Here is a 15,101-nt window from a genome sequence, read left to right on the forward strand (position 1 = left end):
TATCTTCCTCTGTTTTCACCTTATCTATGTTACATTTTTAATCTCACAAAGAGTAAAAATATAATATAATTAAAGGGGAACTTCAGCCTAAACAAACATTCTGTCATTAAGTTACATTAGTTATGTTAAAGAGAATCTGTATTGTTAAAATCACACAAAAGTAAACATACCAGTGCGTTAGGGGACATCTCCTATTACCCTCTGTCACAATTTCGCCGCTCCCCGCCGCATTAAAAGTGGTTAAAAACAGTTTTAAAAAGTTTGTTTATAAACAAACAAAATGGCCACCAAAACAGGAAGTAGGTTGATGTACAGTATGTCCACACATAGAAAATACATCCATACATAAGCAGGCTGTATACAGCCTTCCTTTTGAATCTCAAGAGATCATTTGTGTGTTTCTTTCCTCCTGCATCTCTCATGCACTGAAGTGTCAGGCTGCTCTTTTCTTCCTGCAAACAGCTTTGTCCTTGTCTGTAATTCCTCACTATGTGAAAGCCCAGCCAGCTCAGAGGACGATTTATCCAGCTTGTAAAAGATAAGAGAGAAGAGAGAAGCTGCTCTAATCTAAATAATACACAGGCAGTGTGCATACAGGGGCCTGGAAGGGGGAGTTCATAGCAGAACCACAACACTGAAGAACTTGGCAGCCTTCCAGACACAGGCTGACAAGTCTGACAAGAGAGAGATAAGTTGATTTATTACAGAGACTGTGATAGTACAAAGTGCTGCAGTAAGCCAGAACACATTAGAATAGCTTTTGGAACTTGTAGGATGATAAAAAACAGGATGCAATTTTTGTTACGGAGTCTCTTTAAAGTAGATAGGTAATATAATCTCTTACCCACCCTGTTCTAAAAGAACAGGCAAATGTTTGTGATTTAATGGGGGCAGCCATCTTTTTGGTTGAAAGGAGGTGACAGGGAGCAGGAGACAGTCCCAACTGTCCTGTGTCCTGATCACCCCTCCCAGCTGTGCGCTATGCTACAAATCTCAAATTTAAAAAAAAAAAAAAAATTGTGCCAAAACAGCAGAAGGAGAACAACATCAGAAATCCCACCATGCTTTGCACAGCATCAGGGGAAAAATGCCCGGGCAGATTTCTTCTGTGCAGTTAAAAATTAGGCTTGGGTAAGAAAAATAAAGTTCTGATGCTGTGAAACTGTTAGAGAAACACCAGGCCTTTTCAGTGCTGCGGAGTAGATTTTTAGTCTGAAAGGTTATTTTTATCAATTAGGTGATACGTAAATAAGACATGTATGAGAAGGTTTGTGAGTAGAGCCTAATTTTGCATTTACCGTCTCCTGATATAAGTACTGAACATCATCTGGGTCTATTTGTGGAGCATTTATCTATGTAGTCTTTTATGATATTTGCTGAAGGATACATATTTTTATTGCTTCTATCTTTATGAGAATACTATATAGAGTTCCCCTGATGGGTCATTTTTTTCATGTGCACATTTTTTCCCCTCACTGCAGTTTTTTTTTTCTTTTTCTGTGATGATTTGTGGTTTGGCACAAGAAAAACATCAGACCTCAGAAAAAAATATGTTATGTAAATAATAATAATAATAAAAAAAAAGAAGTGACATTTCAGAATAATTTTCCTCAATGTCCTTGGTCGTAACTCAGGCCACACAATCTATTCCAAGCTTGTAATCCAATGAAGTATCACCCCGAAAACTCCATCACCAATTCTCCTACAGTAACCAGACACCCGGGTCACAAAACGTGTGGCTGAGAAAAAAAAAATATGAGAGGAGAGGAAAGATAAAAAGTTCAAACGTTCTAGATTTGTCTGTATGGGAGCTGAATAAACATCATTATTCGGGCAGCCAAAGCTTGGATTTTTAACCTTTTAAATCAAAATAAGACAAGGGATCCCAGAACATCCATATATAAGATTTGGACTTCTCTCAACAGTTAATTTGCATTTAAGGTTTGAATTAATTTATAAATAGATGTTATAGATTTGAAATAATAATAACATTCTCTTTTACCTACAGATCGAGTACACTGCTGACCAGATTGAAGGTAATTATTTGAAAAACTGAACTGCACTGATTGTTACACATAACTGCTTTGGAGCAACTCACATGTGGAACACATATAAAGCAGTGCCTCGCAGGTCCCCACTTCAGCCTACAGTGTTGTTTCACCTTATGCATCCGAGCAACTCTCACCTCCCATTCATTCGCCAGTAACTTTATCACTACTTATCACACTGAAATGATCTATATCTTATTTTTTTCCGCCACCATTTAGGCTTTCTTTGGGTGATAGATTTTGCTAAGAATTATTTTATTCTAAATCCATTTCAACAGGAAGATTAAGAAAGAAATTGAAAAAAATCATTATTTCTCAGTTTTTGGCCATTATAGTTTGAAATGAATACATGCTACCATAATTAAAACCCATGTATTTTATTTGCCCATTTGTCCCGGTTATTACACAGTTTAAATTATGTACCTATCACAATTTATGGCACCGATATTTTATTTGGAAATAAAGGTGCATTTTTTTAATTTGCGTCCATCACTATTTACAAGCTTATAATTTAAAAAATGATAATAATATACTCCTTTGACATGCATATTCAAAAAGTTTAGACCCTTAGTTAACTATTTATGTTGGTTTTTTTTGTTTTTTTTAAATTGAAATTTTTTTTTTATATTAAACATTTTATTTGGGTAATTTTTGGTGTGGGAGGAAAACAGTTAATTTTAAATGTAATATTATGTATTTATTTAATAAAAAAATGCATGGGGGTGTAGTTTTACTATTTGGCCACAAGATGGCCAGTCAAAATCCTGCAAGCAAATGCTCTCACTTCCAGGAAACATTAGGACGACAGGAAACACTTTTTTAATGCAGAAATATAATCTAATAAGAGGCCATCGGTTTTTCTGCCGGGGACTTAAATCAATGAATGGAAACGTTGTTCCCATTCATTGAACTCGGGGCTAACGGAAGGTGGCGAGGGCGCGCAGCAGGGCAGTCTATCTGGATGGATATATCCATCCAGATAGACTTAAGTGGTTAAATGTATACAGCGAGCTGTTGGAAAACAGAGAAGAACATTGGAGAATGACAGTGATCCAGCAAACCTGGACTTGATTTAACCAAAATAAATATCTAAAAAAATAAAAAAATCTGGAATCATGTGACAAAAGAATTTGTAATATTCACATAGGTTCAGGCCCGGATTTACATCACAGGAGCCTATGGGCACAGATGTCCTGGCACCCTAGACCTCACCCTCCATGAACCTACAAACCCCTGCTACAAGTGTGCTGGCTGTCCCAGCTGTCACTTCTCCCGTTATTCCCTTGCCCGTCATAGGTAGTTACAGGTGCCCCTTAGCTTTAGGTAGCCAGAGATACCCTCAGTATTAAGTAACTAGTGGTACACCCGACTCAATGGAGATCTTGTCAGTTTAATGCTGAGAGCGGGGTGAGTAACCTCTTATTTGCGCTCTGCTCAGAACTCTACATAGGGAAGGAGGGAGGGAGGAGCTAGGGGAGGGAAGTGAGCCGCCTTTCCATCTGACGCCTGTAGGCACGTGCCTACAGTGCCTTATAAATCCGGCCTTGCCGAGGTCAGATTATAGTAAGGACTGGTGATAAGATAGTGGAGAGTGCACTGAAAAATGCATTTGCATTAAATTCTGCAAAGTATGCTCCTAGCCTAAATAACACTTGTGGGGTTCACATACATGCACACCAAGAACCTAGTTTCACCACAATCAGGAAATCCTAGATCTCAAAGAAGACGTCCTCTCATTCAGGGACGGTTCTTACAAGGTGGCCGTAGTGGTGCACAATTGTCGCCGGGTGCTTTCCTCTTCTGCACCTTGCCTCTCCTATCATCCTGCGGTAGGGTCTCTCTGTAGGCTCCCGATGTCACATGACATACGTCGGGAGCCTAGGGAGACAAACTGACACGGGGTGGTAAGAGCGGCACGGTGCAAGAAGAGAAGAGGAACCGGCAATAGGCCAGGTATTTGTGGTCCTCTGAGGATGCTCTGCATATTATACTGAGGTCACAGGCTCCGACACCTAGATGATGACACTTGAATCCAATGATTCAGGTGGCTTCATGGTAGAGCTGGTTCTTCCCTCAGTACAGGGCTCAATTCATTAAAGAGACTCTGAAGCGAGTCTAAATACACGTTTTTAACTTCTATTTATGCTAAGCACTATAGCTAGTGCTAAAACACTGCATCCCCGCGGCAAAACAAGGGGTTTATACCACCAAAATCCCCTCTAAGTGCGGGGAGCGCTTCATGCTTGAGGCGGAGCTTAGGGCAGTAGCTCTGCCTCTTCGCACGTCAATCCCCGCTGATCGCCGCCTTTCCCCGCCCCTCTCACGCTTCCTTCACAGAGAGGGGCGGGGAGAGGCGGAGATCCGCCGGCAGATTGACGTGCATGGAGGCAGAGCTACAGCTCAAAGCTCTGCCTCCATGGGCAGCAACATCTACGACCAAGAAAGCCGTGGATTTTTGCCCTGTGATTTGGGAGGTATAAATCCCTCATTTTGCCGCGGGGATGTGGCGGTTTAGCACTAGCTATAGTGCTTAACATAAATAAAAGTTAAAAACGTGCATTTAGACTCGCTTCAGAGTCTCTTTATGTGTGTGTTATTAGGTATGCTTTATTTCCTCACTGTTGATATTTTACAGACAGTAATATACCACACTTTTCATGTCCATTCCCAAAGATTTTCACATTATGCTTAATTTTAAAGATGTGAATAATTAACATTTGTGGTGCAAACTGCATTTCTTAAAGAGGAACTTCAGCCTAAACAAACATACTTTCATTAAGTTACATTAGTTATGTTAATTAAAATAGAGATAGGTAATATAATCTCTTACCTATCCTGTTTTAAAAGAACAGGCAAATGGTTTGTGATTTCATGGGGGCAGCCATCTTTTTGGTTGTAATGAGGTGACAGGGAGTATGATACACAGTTCCAACTGTCCTGTGTCCTGATCACCCCTCCCAGTTGCTAAGCAACGTGAATAACAACATAGGAAATCCCATCATGCTCTGCACAGTATCAGGGAAAAAAGCCTGGTCTTTTTTTCTTTGACGGGTGGAGCTTAGATAAAAAATACAGCAAAAAATGATGCTTTGGTAAGAAAAACAAAGTTCTGATGCTGTGAAACTGTTAAAGAAACTCCAAGCCTTTTCAGTTCTGCTGAGTAGATTTTTAGTCCGGAGGTTCACTTTAAATCTTGCAAATTTTGTTTTCTAAATGTGTGATAACAGATAAGTGTTTCTTAAAAGCCTGAATGTAAAAAACGTAGTTGGTTCCTATCAAACCTCCCCCTTAGGGATAGTCAGTGAGATGCAAATTATTCAGAGTTGATGCAGGATTATTCAAATTTATGCTGCTTGAAAATGAACCAGTCAAATCCCACTACGGTGGAATTTGGCTGGTCCATTTTCATGCTGCAAAAATTTCCAGAGCATTAGTGTGTCCATCAGACGGCTGTCTGTGCATTGTCTGATGTCCCTGCATATCACATGCTGAGCTGTGTGGCTGAAATGTGATCAAAAATGTAGTGGACTGCTCAGGCCCTTAAAGCGGACCCAAACCAAACATTTTTTTAATTAAAAATATTTAGTTGCACCACTCTGACACATACAAAGATAAATACCACTCCTTCAAACCTATGATCATTTCAGTGCATGCTTTTCACCCTTCTCTTTTCATAGCTAGGGTTATACTGAGGGCAGCCATTAGCAATTCCTCCATTGCCAGACATCATCTACTCCACCAGTTTGCCGGAAAAATCCCGACAATATGCAAGGAAGGGAGGGGTTCCTCCAATAAATGTAAAATATTTTATATTTGTCATCATGCAGATGAAAAAAGGCTGCTATTTATTAGAATTTATTTCTGAAATCTTGTATTTTTAATTTGGGTCCACTTTAAGCCACATACACAAAATATAAGGACTGTTGCTTGCAGGGATCTTGGTAATTGAAGATTTAGTAACTAGATCAATATCACTAAAATCTTCCATAACTGTCCTTGGAAATATACCAAGAGAAAATACACAGACCCTTTTCCTTCACTGCAGCCTTATAAACATATATAAAAAGGGTTAAAATGCTCCATTTCCAATTGAAAATTCTTCCTCTTCACAGGGGAGGTAACGCAAGAACAGGTTGAAAGTGGTGATTACAATAGCTAATAGCTAAGGGAAATCCAACCTGCTTAACCACTTCACATCCAGTGTTTCCCACTTATGGACCAGAGCAGTTCTGACAGTTTAGCTATCTCCCTATTTAATCAGAAATAACTTTAGCCCTACTTATGACACAGAAATTATTATTTTTTTCAAGACAAACTAGGCTTTCATTGTATGATGCCATGTTTTCCCTCAAACAATTTTTAATGGGACAACAAGGAAAAAAAATAGAAAAAACACATTATTTCTCAGTTTTACCAATTCCAGTTTAAAAATAAAAAGTGCTACTGTAGATAAAAAACACGAATTTTGTTTGGCTATTCTTACCTCTTATCACAAAACTTAGATGATGTTCCTGTCACAATTTATGGTGAAGATATGGGATTCTGAAATAATGCTACAGAGTGTATTTTTCACTATGAACAGAGAAAATAAAAGTATTTTTAATAGTAAAAATCAATCTCATTAGCTCAGGGAACATATATTCCCCTTCACCAATTAGGGCTGAATCAGATAGTGCCAGAAATGTGCACAGGAGCAAGCCCAATCGTGCACAGCACTGCTTCTGCTACAAGACGTATATCTACTGACTCGTGGCTTAGATGAAGTCGCAGAGGTCGTAGATATACTGCAGTGGTGGAAAAAGTGGTTAATAACATTTTCCTCATACAGAAGGTGTGCAGGAAATCCGGTGCACTGACAGGTATTTAGGCCCCCCCCCGCCACCTATCATAGCTTTGACCGCTGCTGTGGTATGGGCAGATGACGTAAAACAACTGATCTCCAGGATTCAGGGGGGACCAGTCAGGGCAGTCACATGATTGACACTTTCTCTGTCTAGAAATGGAAACCGTAGCTACTTTTTCTTCTTAGAATAGGATGGGGTGGGGGTAACAGGGCTATGTTTATATTCCTGTCTGGTGATGGCCTTTAAACAAAAGTCATTGTGCAGTAGTAAGAATAATGATGCACTTGTGAAAGACAAGCGCTCCAGTAATATTACAGGGCTAATGAAGAGGCCTGGAATGAGGAGAATGCCCTGTGGAACGAGGGTGGCACAGTGGAATAATGTCGAGTATATTACAGTAACCTGATACTACAGTGTCTAATTGCTGTGGTAAGTGATATTCCCCAGCTGTCTGAGATATTCCATTGAGTCCATGGTGCTGAGATACTGGATAATGGCACACAGTTTCCTAGAACAGAGGCTTCGCTAGAGTTACAATTGTTATTAAAAGGTCTCCAACGCTAGAAGGATTTCATATGAATGATTCCAGCTACTGAACTGTATCTGTGAACAGAAATATATTTGTGCTACACCGACCTAATCAGACAAGAAAAAAAATAAATAACTAAATACAAAAATATATATAAGTTGGCCATACCTGGGGCTTTTTTGTGCCCCCATAAATTCCTGATGAGATAAATAATTATATCTGTAGTTGTACTCCTGAGCAGGACTTTTCTGGAATCCCAATCTTATTTTGTGTTTAAAAGCTTAAAAAGAGGGATTGTCACCATAAAAATCAAATTTCAACAGCAACTGGTCTGAGTGTATTAAGTGATAAAGATGCTAATCCTGCATTCAAAACTTTTTCTGTTGTTGTGATTTGGAGTCATCACATACTTAAGGAGCACTGGCCCTTTAGTAGGCAGTGCCAAACAGTTGCATGCTGGGGGTTCTTTGTATCTATAATATATTCCTCCTCTTCCATTTATTTCCCTGACTAGCTGCTTATCTGAAACACGATCCTCTGCTTACTTGTGTTTACAAGCAAGGCTGAGGTGACTCAGCGATTGGAGGAGAAAAGAAAAAAAAAGTAAAGGGCAGAAATGACATCAGGATTTAGCCTAAATTGTGGGCAAAAGACATTGTCTCAGGTGAAGGATGATTTTTTTTTTTATTTTTTTACAGCTCCTATCTTGAAATCCTGACTTTGTTTTTTTGTTATTGAGGCAATAAAAACGTTTCTTTTTGTTTTTGTTTTTAAGCTTCCTTTTTGTTGAAGGCCACGTATATATATGGGAGAGGACGCTATAATCAAAGTATGTCTTGGGTTGAGGTCCTCATCAAAAGATTGCTGTGGGGAACCAATTTGTAGTTATGCTTCCAGCCTGATTAAGGCATCTTCAGAAATTTCAATGGGCTATTATATTTATTCTATTTATTTATTCAAGTATTTATATAGCGCCGACATATTACGTAGCGCTGTACAGAGTTTATTGTCTTGTCACTAACTGTCCCTCAGAGGGGCTCACAATCTAGTCCCTACCATAGTCCTATGTCTATGTATGTATCATGTAGTGTATGGATCATAGTCTAGGGCCAATTTAGGGGGAAGCCAATGAACTTATCTGTATGTTTTTGGGATGTGAGAGGAAACCGGAGTACCTGGAGGAAACCCACACAGATACGGGGAGAACATTCATACTCCTTGCAGATTTTGACCTGGCTGGGATTCGAACCGGGGACCCAGCGTTGCAAGGCAAGAGTGCTAACCACTACACCACCGTGCTGCCGGTGTTGTGTCTGATTACGATGCCTTTGGATTTGCGCTGCCCCGCATGCGCAGTAGGAGACTGTGCGGCCACAGTTCCTATTTAGTTGTGCTGCTGATGGTAAAATACTAAATATCTCTGCTTTTTCACATCCTACACTCCCCAAATTTTCAGGTTAGGGAGGGGACCCCCCCCAACTACCTCTATGCCAAATTGCAGCCCCCGAGCCCCACTGTTTCCCGAGATAGGGTTCTATAATCTATCTCCTGAACCAGTAGGGCTCGGGGGCTGCGATGTGGTATAGATGTCGTTCGGGGGATCCTCTCCCTACCCTGAAAATTTGGTGAGTGTATGATGTGTGGAAGCGGAGATATTTAGTATTTTACCTCCAGCAGCATAATTAACTTCACACTGAGCATGCGTGCTACTCAGTGTGGAAGGAAGCTTCCGGGCAGCGCAATCAGACTTTACACCGGCTATCATAAGTAATCCAGCAAAACTGGACTGGGCTAAGTGTTGTCTGCTATTAAGTGGTTAGGATCTGCCACCCTTACCTAAGTCATATCATATCCTAGTCAGGGTTGCTGAGAGCTTTGCGCATTAGCAATTGTTTGATTGCAGTTGCATGCAGCATCCACAACAATCATTTTTTTTCAGCAGAAAATCAGTAAAGGCTTGGATACATTTTCTCACATTTGGCACTTGCACGAGACTGTAATCTATATATTAACCAACCTCTAAGCATCCTCCCCCATGTCCCAATCCGAGCCATTTTAGGGCTGTAATCTTTTACCACAAAATAGGAGACACTAGTTATTCAAGTAAGCCCAAGATTGTTGAATCTATTAGGATATCCCCTCTATAGATGTTTTGAGATCTCTGAGCATGCCGTTGTAGATCATAAAATCTCCTTAGTGGCATTCAATTTCTGTCCACCTCTGGCTGACATTGGCAATTACAGCTCTGTTACATGTGCTCTGTTGGTTTACATCGCAGGTGCAGCCTTGAGCGTTGTCATTTGTCTGTCTGTCTGCTTGATGTAATGTTTATGCCATTTATAATTAGCAGCACAAGGAATATTATGTTTGCATTATGTTTTTATTGCTAGACTAGTATTAGGCCTTCCCCAAGGGAGGTCCGTTATCGCCGTGGGGAAGTCTATTAGGTAATCTGTGCACACATTATTTACTGAAGCCAACACCCCCCTTTGCCTGTAGTAAGTGCTAGGTGTATAATATTGTCCAGTTACTGGAGCTCTGCACATCCATGCAGATTGACCATTCAGGTATAACTTCTTTTTGAAAGCGCTGCCATGTCTCCCGCCATTACATGTGCTCTGGAACAGGACGAAAACAGCTAAGGTTATTTTTTATATTTTTTTTTTCCAGAATTCAAAGAGGCCTTCCAGCTATTTGATCGCACCCCTGGTGGAGAGTTGAAGATCACATTTGGACAATGTGGAGATGTTCTGAGGGCCTTGGGACAAAATCCCACAAACGCAGAAGTATTGAAAGTTCTAGGAAGACCAAAGCCAGAAGGTGAGAAAGAAAAGTTTAGGTACAAAAGCAACAGGAAAACTGGGAGCCCAATCTAGTGTAGTATATTTGTAATAAATGAGAGCAGTGATAAAATTATAGTATACTCAAAAAACCTCCAAGCAGCTATCAATATCGCATGTGCAGAAATGTTACGACCAAGATAAGCCAAAAGACATTCTAACCCCTCAACTGCAGGGTAACTGCACAGGTGCAACCCTTCAAAAGGTAGGCACACCGGAAAAACAAGAGAAGGTAAGTATAAGTATTACAAAGAAGGTAAGTATAAGTATTAACTTCATAAAGACAACTGATCAGTTTTGGTGGATTGCACAACGCGTAAACCCTATTGAGCAATCCAATGAAACGTATGACCTGTCTGATCACTTGTCTTCATGAAGGTAATACCAAAACTTTTTTAAAAACTTGTCATTTCTCTTCTGGGGTGCCTCCCTTTGGAGAGTTATACTGAGAGAAAAAAAAAAGTTTCTTCATCTGAACCTCCACCTGGTGGCTTTCACATTTTCTAGATCAATGTGTGCACATTCACTTTGTTCACAGGTAAGTCCAGTATAAACTGGACCCCCCCCAATCACCTAAATATCTGACATGCTGGATCTTTTGTGACATACCACACCTAAGTGACCCCCGAGCAAATGCACTGTTTTCCCCAATCACCCCACCTGTCAGAAGCCACTCTGTTGTGCTCCCACTTGGTCCCTGATCCCGAGACTCCCGGATTTGGGCACCGCTTAAGGCTGCAATGTTAAATTACAGCTATAGTGGCTTTCACTGTGAAGTATGAGAAGATCACCATAATTTGACTGGGAGCAAAGACTGACCAAGAATTATGTGGCCGAGGGTAAAATTAAGTAATCAGTAGGGAAATATTCTGGCAGTTACTTTTAGCAACTGCTTTTCAGGAGATGCTTTTGAAATCAAAGAAAACCCAGAGAATCCCCCATAAGGAGATGGACTAGTCCAAAACCTGTCAGTTCTGCTGTCAGATTGTAACTGATTATTTTTTTCGCTGGAGTGGTCCTGTCGCCACTGTAGCAAGAAGTTTGACATTCTGCTACCTCTATAGTCATTTGAATAATAGTAGCAGAATGAGACCCAAAGTATACTTTGTGTTTGAAAATAAATTGTCAAAAATGCCTCTTTTCAATAACTAATACAGATGAGAGGAGGCGCCCCAACAGAAAATTCTGAAATTCAGGACCAAAGGAGCACCTGTATGAGTGCCTACATAGGGGTTCGCCATTGTGACTTTGTCCAGTGGTCTGCAAATTTTGAGAGCGATCGACAATGATTCTGAAGAAGTCTCATCCACAATTTACCCCTTTTTAAAATCCAAATTGATTCGGATCCAGATACCCAGATACCTGAATCCGAACTTTCTGGTATCTGAGTAAACTCGGATATCCGAACCCAATATCCTGGATATCCGGAGGATTCGGATATCCGGATAGAAAACCGGAAGTGACCTGAAAATGGCTTAAAGAATACCCCAACTGAAATGTGACATAATGAGGTAGACATGTGTATGTACAGTGCCTAGCACACAGATAACTATGCTGTGTTCCTTTTTTTCTTTCTCTGCCTGAAAGTGTTAAATATCAGGTATGTAAGTGGCTGACTCAGTCCTGACTCAGACAGGAAGTGACTACAGTGTGACCCTCACTGATAAGAAATTCCCCTTTTTTACCTCTTTCTTGCTCTCAGAAGCCATTTTCTGCTAGGAAAGTGTTTTATAGTTGGAATTTCTTATCAGTGAGGGTCACACTGTAGTCACTTCCTGTCTGAGTCAGGACTGAGTCAGCCACTTACATACCTGATATTTTTAGGTTTTAGGTTTTAGGTTTGCTGCATTAGTTGTGCTAAACCTCCTTAAAGGATACCCGAACTGACATGTAACATAAGGTAGACATGGGTATGTACAGTGCCTAGCACACCAATAACTGTGCTGTGTTCCTTTTTTCTTTCTCTGCCTGAAAGAGTTAAATATCAGGTAGCTGACTCAGTTCTGACTCAGACAGGAAGTGACTACAGTGTGACCCTCACTGATAAGAAATTCCCCTTTTTATCTCTTTCCTGCTCTCAGAAGCCGTTTTCTGCTAGGAAAGTGTTTTATAGTTGGAATTTCTTATGTGAGGGTCACACTGTCAGGATTTTTTTCAGCCACTTACATACCTGATATTTAACTATTTCAGGCAGAGAAAGAAAAAAAGGAACACAGCATAGTTATCTGTGTGCTAGGCACTGTACATACACATGTCTATCTCATTATGTCACATTTCAGTTGTGGTATCCTTTAAATGCTTCCAAAAGTCTGAAGAAAACTATCCGCCCGGATGTCGGATTTCAAATGGGAAATCCGAGTTTGCTCGGATAGTCTATTCGGATTTAAAAAAATATCCGACTTGCTATTCAAAGTTCGGATAGTGGAAAAAGTTCGGATTATCTGGGTAGTTCGGATATCCGAAATCTTGCTGAGCACCACTGTCCACAAATTCGTGAGGAGACAGGATTCGCCATTTGCTCATTAGTTGGATATTTAGCATCTCATCCAATTTATATTAATACTAGACTATAGGCGCTCCTGGTTGTTTCTGTGTTTTTTTTTTATTCCAGTACCTGAAGTGAAATTCTTCTACAGAACACACCCATTATTCTTCTCAATAACTGACAGTTTCTCATCGGGCAGCAGGGATGCTGAGAGAAACAGCAGCTCCCTTTTCAGCAAAAAGGTCCGCACCAGTCCAGGATTCCAGAAACAGTTTTATTTAGGACGTATCCAATGTAAAATATGCACATGCATCACAACGCTGACATGTTTCGAGCTGTCTCAGCTCTTAATCATAGCTGGTTACAAAATGGCAAAGCTCCTATATATAGGAGGATATCCCACTCCAGCCACTCAAAGCCCCGCCCCAAAAGGGGGGGGAGTTGAAAAGGTGGTCTGGGTGTGATGGACAGGTGATTACCTGTGAGAAAACCCATACAAAGGCAAACACACTATGCATTAAAATCAATATAGAATACAAGATACAGAGTGTAATGTACCAAAAAATGGATAAAAAAGTGGCAAAAAGCAACAGCGTGATCAATTACAACATAACATGGAAGCATATAAGCATATAAGACACATGTGGGCCCTATCCATGGATGGAAAGATCAAGGTATATATATATGCAGGTGACGGTGTCCCACTCACGGTGAGGAGAGGGGGGGAAGAAAGGGGAGGGGGGGGAGGGGAGGCGGGGGGAGAAACAGTCCAAAGGGGGGAGGGGGGAGGGAGGGGAAGGGAAGACAGGGAAATAAACCAAGCTAATGCGTGATGAGCGCTAAGTCCCACCTTGCATTAAGGCCATGGGGTAACCTAGTCCCCAGGCGGTGTATCCACATGGCCTCCTTTTTAAGGAGAATTTTGTATAAGTCTCCCCCTCTTTTTGGTGACATAACTCTCTCTATTCCTTGAAACCGGAAACTTTTCATGTCTCCACTATGCACCTCCCTAAAGTGTCTGGCTACGTTAGAGATGTTGGTAGTAGACCACCCTGCCCCCAGATAATGTTCGGCTATTCTTTGCCTTAGAGGCCTGGTGGAGCAACCGACATACTGTACAGAACAAGAAGTGCAGTCAACTAGATACACTACATAACAGGTGCCACAATTAATAAACTGTTTAAGATTGTAAATTTGGCCACTATAGGCAGAAACAACTGTTTTAGTTTTATTATGTAAGTGGCAATACCTGCATGTCGCGATCCCACACTTATAGGATCCCTTGACTGTCAGCCAAGTGTCCGTTGTAGCACCAGATGTGAATAGGCTGGGAGAGAGCATTTGTCCTAAGGTGGGAGCCCGTCGGCTGGAAAATCTAACACCATCTTTCAGGACAGGGGAGAGACCCACATCTCCTTCCAAAATGGGAAGATATTTGGAGATAATGTTGGTCACACTCCTGTACTCTGTTGAGTAAGTGGTGACGAAAGTTGGCTTGCATTGATCTTGGGCCAAGCCGCCCTCATTCTGCAATAGGTCCAATTGTGACCTTTCTATGGCCCTGAGTCTGCCCCTCTTAATTAACCTAGATGGATAGCCACAAGCTTTCAATCGTCTCTCGACAATGTCCAACTCTCCCGGCAAATGATCTTCCCTCGAGCAATTCCGTCTGGCTCTTACAAATTCGCCAACAGGGATGCCTCGAATGGTATGTGCCGGGTGGCAACTGTCTGCCCTAAGAGTTACATTGCCGCTACACGGTTTCCTGTAGGTTATGGTATTGACAGACTTAGTGTCGACATCGCCACACAAGGTAACGTCCAAATAATTAATGGACATAGTCTCTATTGTGTATGTAAACTGTAGATTTAAATTATTCTGATTGAAGTATTCAACCAAAGAAACCGCACTGGGGGCGTCACCTCTCCAGATAATCAAAAGGTCGTCGATATACCTCCCGTACCACACAACATCCTCCAGTAGACGGCAGTCCCCCCCAAAGACGCGATGTTCCTCCCACCACCCCATGTATAAATTAGCAAGGGATGGTGAGAATTTGGCGCCCATCGAGGCGCCCCGTCTCTGGAGGAAGAAACTGCCGTCAAACATGAAGTAATTGTGGGCCAGGAGGTACTCGACGGCCATAAGAATGAACACACGGAGATTTTCGGAATAATCGGAGTACCTGGAGAGGTGGAAGTCCAACGCCTTTAATGCCAAACTATGTGGAATGCAGGAGTACAGAGACTTGACATCTACTGTAATCCATATATAGTCAGTCCTCCACTCCACACTTCTCATACTGGCTAGGAGATGTTTAGTGTCCTTTAGATAGCCTGGAAGGCGTCTAACCAA

General features: G+C 41.2%; 2 protein-coding genes across 4 annotated transcripts in view; one reads left to right on the forward strand and one right to left on the reverse strand.

Moving 5' to 3' along the window:
• The window catches only part of LOC137542498 (parathyroid hormone/parathyroid hormone-related peptide receptor-like), a 193,489-nt gene that overhangs the window by 124,805 nt on the left and 53,583 nt on the right, over positions 1-15,101 (reverse strand). The window contains exon 1 of one of the 3 annotated variants that reach the window (XM_068264463.1): positions 4,879-4,953. The exons of the other annotated variants lie outside the window; for them this stretch is intronic. The gene's annotated coding sequence lies outside the window, so the exon portion shown is untranslated. Of the gene's footprint in view, positions 1-4,878; positions 4,954-15,101 lie in introns of those variants that run through there. 3 annotated transcript variants of the gene reach the window in all.
• Positions 1-15,101, forward strand: part of MYL4 (myosin light chain 4) — a 38,442-nt gene that overhangs the window by 8,994 nt on the left and 14,347 nt on the right. The window contains exons 2-3 of the mRNA XM_068264464.1: positions 2,009-2,036; positions 10,092-10,241. Coding sequence (XP_068120565.1) covers positions 2,009-2,036; positions 10,092-10,241 — 178 coding nt within the window. The remainder of the gene's footprint in view (positions 1-2,008; positions 2,037-10,091; positions 10,242-15,101) is intronic.

Source organism: Hyperolius riggenbachi, chromosome 12, assembly GCF_040937935.1.
Source record: "Hyperolius riggenbachi isolate aHypRig1 chromosome 12, aHypRig1.pri, whole genome shotgun sequence".
In the NCBI taxonomy this organism is placed as follows: Eukaryota; Metazoa; Chordata; class Amphibia; order Anura; family Hyperoliidae; genus Hyperolius; species Hyperolius riggenbachi.